General features: G+C 36.5%; 1 protein-coding gene across 2 annotated transcripts; it reads right to left on the bottom strand.

Annotated features, from left to right (window-relative positions):
• Positions 1-2551: 2551 nt before the first annotated feature.
• Positions 2552-11054, bottom strand: LOC107048905 (adiponectin receptor protein). Of its 2 annotated transcripts, none has more exons than XM_015272351.2 (7): positions 10765-11054; positions 6121-6398; positions 5858-5956; positions 5362-5545; positions 4644-5041; positions 4235-4399; positions 2552-3829 (listed from the first exon to the last, which is right to left on the bottom strand). In XM_015272351.2, exons 2-7 carry the CDS (start codon positions 6367-6369, stop codon positions 3695-3697), a joined length of 1230 nt encoding a protein of 409 aa, XP_015127837.1. In that variant the 5' UTR covers positions 6370-6398; positions 10765-11054; the 3' UTR covers positions 2552-3694. The 2 variants fall into 2 exon arrangements, with proteins under 2 accessions (XP_015127837.1, XP_015127838.1); XM_015272352.2 differs by having other exon boundaries at positions 5362-5533.
• Between the last annotated feature and the right edge of the window lie 802 nt (positions 11055-11856).

The following is an 11856-nucleotide window of genomic DNA, read 5'->3' as shown; positions in this document are numbered from 1 at the left end:
CAAAACTAGTTGTTAATACACGGCAATTTCAATGAAAGTCACATCAATAATCAATTGTTGTGCGTTGGAATCGAGCGAGTGTAACGACTTATGTGACTTTCATTTTTTATTCCTCCCCTTGATTTCAACGAGAGCATTAACAGATGTACACAACAATCCATTTCAAGGCAGGAGAAAGCACGAACGAATGCATTGAGCATTCTGTCTCCACCGGTGAATCCTCAAGTGTCATAACTGAGAACGTCCGGTGTTTAATGCACTTTTAATTTCTTTTTTATCACTTGAAGAGAGAACCTCAAGCTACCATGCACCTGACAGTCAATTAATTCGGTCAAGAGCTAGGAAGAATAGCGAAAGAATGGCGAATTTCAATGGGGAAAGTCCACGCGATTTAATTTCAACTTTTGTAGGATGAATCTTCTATTCGGGGAAGCGAACAATATGCAGAGACTTCTCTATCTCAAAGGTTCGAATCGGGGAAGCAGTCTCATCAAGTGGAAAAAGATATGCTTTAGCTCGAATGATACGATTATTAGATCTGGAATTAAATTCGAAGAAAAGATTTATATTGCAATGAAGACGTTAAAATGCAAGAAATCTGAATATTTCGGCCGCATAATTCAGTTCACTAATTACCCTGATTTTCTATTAATTTCCATTTAATGATTCAGCTGAAATAGACAATTTCCAGATTTTTTTAATCAATTCAGTAGTGAAGCGATAAAACGTTTCGACTTGGCTTTGTTTTCTAAAGATATCTCCAAACCTAACGGAGATAGCGAAATTTTTGTGAAAACCTTTTTTCTGCAAAAACTTGCGAGCTACAAAAAAGGTTTTAACAAAAATTCTGCTATCTCCCTTTTATTCCGAGATATTCCTTAAAAACCTGCCAATAGTGAAAATCGAGTTGATTTTTTTTGCCTTTGCCGCTGAATTCAATTTTCCCTTAAATAAAAAACATTCCGATAGACGAAATGTTCACACGCCTGCGCTCCCCCCGAAATTTCCCACAGAGCGTAAACAGCATACGTACGCTTCGTGTTTAAACAATGCAACCCGCAATGCAGCACACAATATCGAAAAGCAAAAAGTAAACAAAATATTACTGCTCGATTCTCCTGGTATTGTTTGTTTCAGTTATCCACACGTACACGTACTATCCATACCGATACAATCACAGATATCGACCCCACCCTCACTACAAGTATTTCGGGTAGAATTCACACACCACAGGAAATCCAATATCTTCAACAATTGTTGGAAACGTACGACTAGTTAAGAGGAAAATTTGGTTCGACATGCCCCGAGGAATACTGAGCGCAGTAACAAGTGGAACGTGTCTGGAAGAGAGTGATGCTGTGTCGATACTCGCTCGGACTCCAAAAACTTTTCAACTTCACTCAAAGTATAAGTGATGAGTTGCTTTGTAAGTGCTCAGTGAATTTCAATGGACTAAGTGCTCTTCCATTAGCCACTTGGAGTATTCCAAGTCTAGAAATAGTTTAATGATAATTCAGCAGCGAAGTGGTAAAAGGGTTTAAGTCGACTCATCTCGCACTTGAGTTTTTGAGGAATATTTCCGAATCTAAGGGAGATAGCGAAATTTTTGTAATGACATTTTTTGTAGCTCTCAATCGGCTCTAAAGGAGGTTACAAGAAACTTTCTGCTATCTCCCTTAGATTCCGAGATATTGATTGCAAACTGGTCAGTAGTCACAATTGACTTGAACCCTTTTACCACTTCTCTACTGAATTCTATTTATTACAGATGTTGTCTCGTTTTTCTTCGTAAGGAATGTTATTTTTGGCCATACGATTCCCCTCATTATATGAAGCTGAAATTATTGTTAATAATTAAATTTTTAAGGATGATTTTTAAGAATGTGAGAGGCAAACAATCATGTGTACAAACGTTTTGTAAATTACTGTTTTTTTAGGATTAGAAGCATCAATGTTCGAATTTGGATGACATGTGCCTCACTAACGTCTGAGGAATTACGAATGAGCGAAAAACCGAATTTTAAAAAATCATTTAGTGTAAACGTTTTTCAAGTTTGTACATGATTTAAAAATATTTTTACACTCCTAGATCTGCCGCAATTGAATCTGCCGCTGGCGAATCTTTCGGTAGTTTCAGCTTCATTCTCATTATTTAAATATATTTAAAGAATGCACTGAGAGAAGAACAATCATGTTCTCAAACACGTCTTGCTTGATTGTATATAATTGCCAAGATCGAAATTCTGGCATTTAAACGCGCGAAAATTTCATTCATGATTGAGCGCTCTGCTTTCAACTACAGAGTAGTTGAAAAAAAATGTATAGGGGATGTGGGGCAAAATGGACTTGGTGTTTTTTTCAATTTTCCGAACTGATTAATTTCCCAATTGAGATCAGTTTTGGTCCGTTATAGACGGAAAGAATTGTGAAATCCACGGGAAAGATTATCCCATTTCATGAACGATTCAATGAGTCATTAACATTTTGAAAATAGTTATTGAGTGACCATTTGCCCACTTGGGATGGAAACACTGAATACTACAGAGAAGAGTAATTTTCAAAAATATTTACACATTTATTTATTTAAAGATTTCAATTAGATATAAATGCTAACAATGTACAGCATCACATTACTCCCTTTACCATGAATAATCAAAAATTTGTAAAGATCATTTGTAGGTGAGGTTTCACTGTAGTGATTAATATTCCTATTGATCTGCATTGATCGAGAAATAAAACAGTCACATGTTGATTAATCCCAGAGATGCATAGAGAGGTAAATGAGACGTCTGGAAAAAAATTTAATTCGCTAATTCGGATGATTAACCGTCCTCTCTTCACTGAATAACAGTTAATGTCATCTCAGTTGACTCCTCCACTCATTTAGTTTTTAAAAAACCAACTGAAAATAATATTCTCTTCAATTTTTTTTATTCTTCTACAATTTTATGGGCAGATATTTTCAATGAAAAAAACAATCAGCCCCACTTGGAAGATAAACACCTCAGGACACATTATAGAAAATTGTCGATGTTTTTTTTTCATCATTTATCACATTTTTCCATTTTATTTTCTCATTACTTCATTTTTTTGCAAAGAAAATGTACTGGGGACGAATGAATCATGTCGATAAAAAAGTCTAAAGGAAGAAAAAAATATTGATTCAATGAATTGTGAGACATCTCTCGGGAAATTAATTTCCAAGAGTGATAAATCGATCGCCCCTCCCTCGTGGTGAATGATAAATTTCTAATGAATTTCATCTGCCGTTTTTTCTCATAATTCACCTCGAGTTCTGGCCCATTAATCCACTTATCTTTGAACCCCAAAATAATTCAAACGCTATTTCGTTTATAATTTTCACAGGTAAAAGGGCAAAACTTAAATATTACAATTTCCCCAAAATCAACTAGATTCAAATGTGATCAATTGAATAGCATTTAACAATATTTTCCCTTCAATTAAATTATTAACTTCAATGCCCCCTCTATTGTCCAAATGACCAAATTCCCAGTAATAAAATAAACTGACAACTAAAATTTCTACAAAACAATCTAAATATCATCTGTGATAACCCCCTCTTGGAGAAGTGAGGAGAAAAAAAAATCATAAATTTGTGGATAAATCTTGAGTATTGAAGAGACACCTTGATACAAGATTCCATAACACTCGGGATAAACAAATGAAGTAACAATTAAAAGGCTAAAACCTGTGCTGGATTGGCACAATCACCAATGGTCATTCTGTACATTGCCATTTCAGTTATTCCATGGTAATGGACGAAGGCAGCTGCTATCACTAGTACGTGGAATATTTGGTGGCTCTGGAACTAAAAAAAAATCATATTTTTTCGACTCCTTTACGGGAAATTATGTATTTTTAAAGAGGAATGAGGTATTTTTACCAAATAAAACTCTTTATCTGATATTTTTCTCCTCGTTATTTCATTTTTAACTAATAAAGTCTTTATTTTTATCAAGGAAAAATTTATTTATATAACAACACTGTGGGTGTTCAATGTCTTACGTAACTCAGAAAAAAAATAGTTGAATATCTTCAAGATTCAATTAATTTTTTTTAATATTTTGAAATCTCAAAGGGATAATATTTTTGTTTTATGCAGGAAATTTCCTCTTTTTTCTTCAGATTCAGAAATGTTCATTAAAAACTCGGGGAAAAATTAGAAAAATATATATAATTACTATTTTAATCTTGCTGAATTGCATTTTCTTACCCAAATGTCAAATTTCCCTGGAAAAAATCGTTCTGGAACTCTGAGTGCGTAGAACAATGCTCCTAACACATAGAGACACCCCATGAGGATGAGCCAACCGAGAGAGGCTTGACTGATTGCCTTGAACCAGCCTTCAGCAATGGCATAATGTACTGCAGGTATCACCTGACAGAGGAAAAACAATTCAATTAATTCTGTATAATTATCATGAACCTGCATTGCGAGGAAAAAAATCAACAATGATTTTTCACTTATTATTCATTTTTATCCATGATTGAATTTTTTTCTATGTATCATTGCTTTTGTATGAAATTTAATAGATTTGAAATTTGAATGGAGAAAAGAATGCAAAACAACTAAATGAGTTGATAGATCAGCTAGAGTAGAATTGTTGACAATTTTTCCTCACCCCACTGAGGCCGAATCCCATAAAGACACCAGCTCTCAATGGCCGATAACTGGGCTCGCCGAATCTCTCCCAGAGTGACACAACAATGCTCGTGATACCAAGTGCCACAACGACAGACAGGTAAATGAGTTTGGGTTGATAATCGCAGTAGAAACCGTAATACAACCAGGGCACAAAACTACCCATTATGAGCATAGCGATGCCACAGTAATCGAGCTTTGAAAATAATTTTCCAACGCACTCACTGTGACAGTGAACAGTGTGAAAGGCGAAGGACATGCCAAGGCATATTATTGCACCAGCAAAAAATGTTGCAAATACAAGCTTCTCCTCGAATTGAATCTCCATGGGCGGTCGTGTTAGGAAGAATATTGCTATTCCTATGAAGGCTACACAACCTGAAATATTAACAATTCATTCATAATCTTCATTATTTTTTTTTCTGATGAAACATTAAACATTAGAACATTTGAAAAATGATCAAAATCTAGAAAAATTTGAAGAAAAAATTAAAGTTCTAACAGAATTATTTGAAAAATTATTTGATGGATTGAAATTATTTTTAAGAAGTTATTAAAATACTATCAACAATAAATTTTTTTGTTAATTTCATGTAAAATAGTATGAATACGATTTTTTAAGATGAAAAAAAATTAAAATTTAGAGAAAAAATCTTGAAAAATTATTTTTCCTTGAAATAATTTTCAATGATTCTCACCCAATAAATGAGTCCAGATATTTCCGGTCTCCGTGTGAATACGGAAGATACTTTTGAAACAAGCGTAGAAGGACGGCAATGGTGGACGATGTCCAGCATGTAGAAAATCGTTGTCCTGCAGCCATCTCGGTAGATTACGAAAATGACACTGCTTCCACGACGCTTCCCACACCTGTAACCAGTACTTTCAATACATTAGACAAATCGGGACAATATTTCGTGGGTTGAAGTAGTCAAAAAATGTTCCTAATCGCCTACTCAAACTGTACTACTCAGAGACGCGTCTACGGTGAAAATGATATGTAAAAATCCAATGATTTGTGATATATATCTCTCATGAACAATGAAAATCAATATTCATCACCTGGAGGAGAGTTCCTACAAAGGCAAATTCCTTCATCAAAAATGTGTTCACCCTTGGGATAAATTTACTCTATTTTTTTTCTTTTTTAATTAAAATTATCAATTGAGGGTCATTGTAAAATTGTTGACGTACCTTTCGAACAAATTCCTCGGCCTGCTCTGCAGCATTGTGAGCCAGAGCTCCAAGGTCAATCTCGTCACTAAGTACTCCTGCCTTCAGAACTTCTGTCATCTAAAATAAAAAATAAATAAGTGAAAAATTCGGGAATTGTAATTAACGCAAATGCCAACAAGACTTGGAAAACTGAATTTGGGACATTAATTTTTTTTAAGTAAAATTCTTTCGGCCTTAACTATTTATTGAAATTAATCAGAAATATTGGAAACGATGAGTACTTCACAATCGAGGAGATGATCGTCCTCAGGAGTGGAGGGAAGAGGACACCCAACTCCGTCCTCCTCCTCAGCCAGGCAGCTGGCATCATCGTCCTCCAGTAACTCTTTAACCTCGTGAAAACCTGGTATGTCACTGTTCAAGGAAACACGATCGCTCCAGGGGATACGGTGTCGGAGACCCAATTCATCGACTCCTGGGCTCAACGTTTCAATTTTCTCCTCCATTATCGCGTCCTCAACGTTTAACATTGTAAATTTACGATTTTCACTCGAATTTCCTGAAAAAGCAAACGCTTTAGTGAAAAAACATCATGAAAAACGGGGATAACCAAATTTATAATATTAAATTTAAGTCGACTTAACTCTTCGCTGAGTTTTTGAGGAATATCTCAGAATCTAAGGGGGATATCGAAATTTTTGTAATAACCTTTTCTGTAGAGTGAATTAAGAGCTACAAAAAAGGTCATAAGAAAAAATTTGCTATCTGCCTCAGATTCCGAGATATTCATTGAAAACTGACCAATAGGCAAAATCGACTTGAATCATTTTTTCGCTTCGCTACTGAATTGTGATTAATTTCAAGCATTTAAAATCAGTAATGAATTTCACGATTTATGTTCACTACTTTTATAACCAGCGAGCATTTTAAATGAATTTATCAGTGCTTATTCAGTTTTCAATTTGATAATTGAAACTGCTGATTATTTTGTTAATCACATTTTTCATAATCGTAGAAAAATAATTATTACTGTCGATTCCTGATGGAGGATACCCTTTTGAAGGCACGAGTCACACTGAATGTTCACGCAAAAACACTTTTTCATTTCATTAAAGAAATGGATTGAATGGACTGAAGTGCAGAAAGTTTTTCAGGTCACGTAGAAATTTCCGGAACTAATGTAATAATAATACTCGCCACTGGGATTTTCGTCTGATTCAATGTCTATAATTCATGAAGTTTCTAATTTGTGATTGCAGAGGAATGAAAAACATTGGAATTAAATTTCTATCCCGTGATATAATATCATTTTACACTCAGTAAAAAGAATACAAAAACTTACCAAAAGAATCAAGTAATCGTGGAGTGAAAATTAGTTCCAAATGTTTTGGACAAAAAAAAATTTTTTATTTCTGCATTTCTGGGGAAAGTGAGGGGCGCAGTGGCATTAGGCGGGCCAGAAAATGGAGAATCGACGATCACCCGGCGGAAAAATTTGATTTTGGCGAAAGTCGACTTTCCCCCCGAAAAAAGCCTAAATACGACATTTTGGCTCGGGGTGAAAAAAAAATTTTTTTTATTTCTGCTTTTCTGGGGCATGTGAGGGGCGCAGTGACATTAGGCGGGCGAGAAAATACAGAATCGACGTTGACTCGACGGAAAAATTCGATTTTGGCGAAAGTCGACTTTCCCCCCGAAAAATGCCTAAATATGGCACTTTGGCTCTGGGTGCAAAAAAAAAAATTTTTTTGTTTCTGCATTTCCGGGGCAAGTGAGGGCCTCAGTGGCATTAGGCGGGCCAGAACATACAGAATCAGCGTTCACCCGGCGGAAAACTTCGATTTTGGCGAAAGTCGACTTTCCCCCCGAAAAATGCCTAAATATGGCACTTTGGCTCTGGGTGCAAAAAAAAAAATTTTTTTGTTTCTGCATTTCCGGGGCAAGTGAGGGCCTCAGTGGCATTAGGCGGGCCAGAACATACAGAATCAGCGTTCACCCGGCGGAAAACTTCGATTTTGGCGAAAGTCGACTTTCCCCCCGAAAAATGCCTAAATATGGCACTTTGGCTCTGGGTGCAAAAAAAAAAATTTTTTTGTTTCTGCATTTCCGGGGCAAGTGAGGGCCTCAGTGGCATTAGGCGGGCCAGAACATACAGAATCAGCGTTCACCCGGCGGAAAACTTCGATTTTGGCGAAAGTCGACTTTCCCCCCGAAAAATGCCTAAATATGGCACTTTGGCTCTGGGTGCAAAAAAAAAAATTTTTTTGTTTCTGCATTTCCGGGGCAAGTGAGGGCCTCAGTGGCATTAGGCGGGCCAGAACATACAGAATCAGCGTTCACCCGGCGGAAAACTTCGATTTTGGCGAAAGTCGACTTTCCCCCCGAAAAATGCCTAAATATGGCACTTTGGCTCTGGGTGCAAAAAAAAAAATTTTTTTGTTTCTGCATTTCCGGGGCAAGTGAGGGCCTCAGTGGCATTAGGCGGGCCAGAACATACAGAATCAGCGTTCACCCGGCGGAAAACTTCGATTTTGGCGAAAGTCGACTTTCCCCCCGAAAAATGCCTAAATATGGCACTTTGGCTCTGGGTGCAAAAAAAAAAATTTTTTTGTTTCTGCATTTCCGGGGCAAGTGAGGGCCTCAGTGGCATTAGGCGGGCCAGAACATACAGAATCAGCGTTCACCCGGCGGAAAACTTCGATTTTGGCGAAAGTCGACTTTCCCCCCGAAAAAAGGCTAAATATGGCACTTTGGCTCCGGGTGAAAAAAAAAATTTTTTTCGTGTCACGGGACCTGAAAAACCCCATTTTCGTGGTCGCGTCCACGAAATTGGCATTTTGCAGGATATTTTGAAACTGTAAAATTTCTCCGGATGCCTCATTAAAAAATACACCAGTAAACGTGGATAATTACTCAATGAAACAACTAAATTCAGTCACATAAAGTTTCAAACATATTTAATTCCAATATTTTTGGCATTACGCAATTAAACTTTCTCAATCATCGGTGTGAATTCAGATTTTTCGCACTAAACCACAAGAATCAAAAACAAGTATTGTCCACTGATAGGAGATAATTATTTTTCGCATTCAGATGGGAATTTGGACCCGCGCATTAATCACTGAGAAGCGGAATAAAATGAAGTGAAGTGATCATCAATAATTAATAATTGATAGTTTATCTACGCCTCATGGGCCCCAGACGATCCAACTTATCTCGGATCTCACTAACGTCATCGAATCGTATTGAGATAATGTCGGTGAGTTACAGTGAAGGTCAGACTGTCGATTGTAGTGCCCTCATCGACTTATTTTGCTAATTTTATCTTTATAATTGACATGATCGTCTCAGTACTCCGCACGTTTTGCAACTGAATTAACAGATAATTTGGGAGAGATTGAGGATGCTCATGCTCAATCGCAGCTGTTCAGAAAAACTTTGACGCTTCTTTCACTGATTGAGAAACGTATTATCATCATTACTACTTCATGCTCATGCTGATTCAAACAATCAGGATTGATTGTTCAGAAATAATGTGAGCGAACTGCACTTAATTGCTTGCGTTAGTACGCGATTACGTGGGGTCAAATGGTCGGAATATCAGTTGTGATGTGGAAGAACGAGAGCTTCATTCAGCTCTGACTTGAGTTCACGTTGAATATTTCTGGACGTAACGGAAATAACGGAATTCTCACGAGGAATTTTCTTTATAGTTAATGGTTTCCATAAATGGTCTTTTTATCTTTGGACATTGATTCCAGATCTTTATCAAAATTACTTCTTCACTTTTTAAAAAATATATTTCTCTGGGTTTCCTCTACGGTAGATTATCAAGTCAGTGGTGAAGTGTAAAACGAAATTAATTAATTCAACATCTGGATAATCAGATCTTAGAATCTGCAATAAGGGAAATTCCCTTCAGAAATTGTTTCGAAGCGAGACCTGACAGCAACAAAAATCTTCTCTCCAAAATTTCAAGAATGGAAATGCCTTGTTTTGCCATTTCATTACTGAGCCCGAGAATACATCGGATGTGGCCACGTGAACCACTGAATTATCAGTCATTTATCTCTTCAGAAGGAACTATGGCAAATAATTTATCAAAAAAATCGGAAAAGTTATCTTCACGTCACTCTCTATCGTGAGGAAAAAATTCTGAGATTATTTCAATTCGAAAAAATGTGCTTTCATACGGAAAACAATACGACAAACTTAATACTGCTGTGTTTTAAAATTTATTCCATACCACGTGCATCACAAAAATGCTGGTAATTTATCTTCGAAACTATGTTGAATAACTTGTCAAAAACTCTTAAAAAATGATTCCCACGGTAAACATATTGCATTGCAAAATCGAGATGATAATTCCATAAAATTCCCATTAAAATTTTTGAATATAAAGGCTACAGTGATATTTTCTTCAAAATATATCAGTGTCAAGAGCCATTTCACTGCTGAGTTAATTAATTAAAATTCCCACCATAAGTCCACGTGTATCACAAAAACTAATTTCCCTTCAGAACTAAATAAACTAAATAAATAAAAAACCCTGAATTTAAAATCTGAAAAAATGTGCTTTTTCTACAGAAGACGTGCAAACATTTTGCATTGTAAAACCGAGAAGACAACTCCCCAAAACTCGTCACTCCCAACGACTCCATAAGCCTCCAAACGAATAAATTATGATGAAAAACCCCGACACGACCCAGGAAATGCGTTCAACGTGTAAACACCCTCTACAATAAGAATTGCCGACTGTTATGTCACAAAAATTGATGTAATAACAGAACAGCACCTGTCTCTCGTCATTGATCCCCTGGAATTCTCCAGAAATCCAGCAATGACGTGCACCCAGTCGGACAGTTTAATGGCATTATTCAAATGCACCGTTGCTGCTTCATAAATAACAAAAGCATCGTACTTACCTGATTGGAGACGATCCAACTCTCGATGCACCTCGCATTAATCTGTCGCGTGATATTACCAGGTGGATTAACAGTTATTTCAACCGCACGGAATATCACGAATATTAATCACTCCCAATTTCGTTGTTTTTGTCACCATCAACGGCAATTTTCACTGCTATATTTTTATTCACGATTGATTTAATGAGTCAGCTGTTCAAAAGCAACTTTCTGCCCCGACTCGGAGTTGCCGAGTGACGGCAATTTCTACATTTCCACAAGTGAGCGCCATATTGGATTAAAGGCATATCTGAAAACATTGACTGTTGACGGAAATGGAAAAAATATAATTGGCGTTTGCAGCGATGATAAAAATTAATGAATGAAAATCGATGGAGGATTAATGATTTTTACGTGGATACGTCTGTTTTCATTAAGAGGGGGGAGGGGGGGGGAGGCATATAGGGAAAAAGTCCCGAGCGGTCTTTATGCAATGGCGCCATCGATCGGAATAGACCTTTTCGTTCTAGAAATCTAGGGGAAATATTTATTTCCTTCATTCAACGAAAAAATTTCCGAAAAAACCATGGAAAATTCTGATAAATATTGAACTTTACAATGATATACACTTGAGCGCTCAAAAACCATGATTTATATGTAAATTCGATAAAGTGTCCGCAAATCCTAGGGGAATTAACATGGAAAAAAAGTGTCGGCAAATCTAGTGACTCTCAGAATGAAAAGGCCTATTCTCAATTTTTCTAGAGAATTTTAGATGTTTCTAGAAAATTCAAAAAAAATTTCCAGTTAAAAAAAATACCATCACCATTATTGGTTTGTTCGAAGCCGGGGAAATAAGTAAAAGACAATTATATAGGAGCAATTGAACTTGGCCTTTTATTGAGACGTGTTCTCACTTCGAGAGCAGCCGCAGAACTGAATAAAGAATATCGTAGTCGCGAAGACAGCCTTTTTCTTATGGTTTCTTTCTCACCAGATTTTATCAGATGTTTATATTATTTAGTAAACATTTGACTGGAGTTTCGTCGCAAGACCCCACAGACGGGTCTCTCCAGGAAGAGTGATCTCATAGTATAATACAGTAGCGAAGTG

Source organism: Diachasma alloeum, unplaced genomic scaffold, assembly GCF_001412515.2.
Source record: "Diachasma alloeum isolate Michigan unplaced genomic scaffold, Dall2.0 Dall_scaffold_00198, whole genome shotgun sequence".
Taxonomy (NCBI): domain Eukaryota; kingdom Metazoa; phylum Arthropoda; class Insecta; order Hymenoptera; family Braconidae; genus Diachasma; species Diachasma alloeum.
Note: the sequence above shows the minus strand (reverse complement) of the source record. Positions and strands in the feature narration are given on the sequence as shown.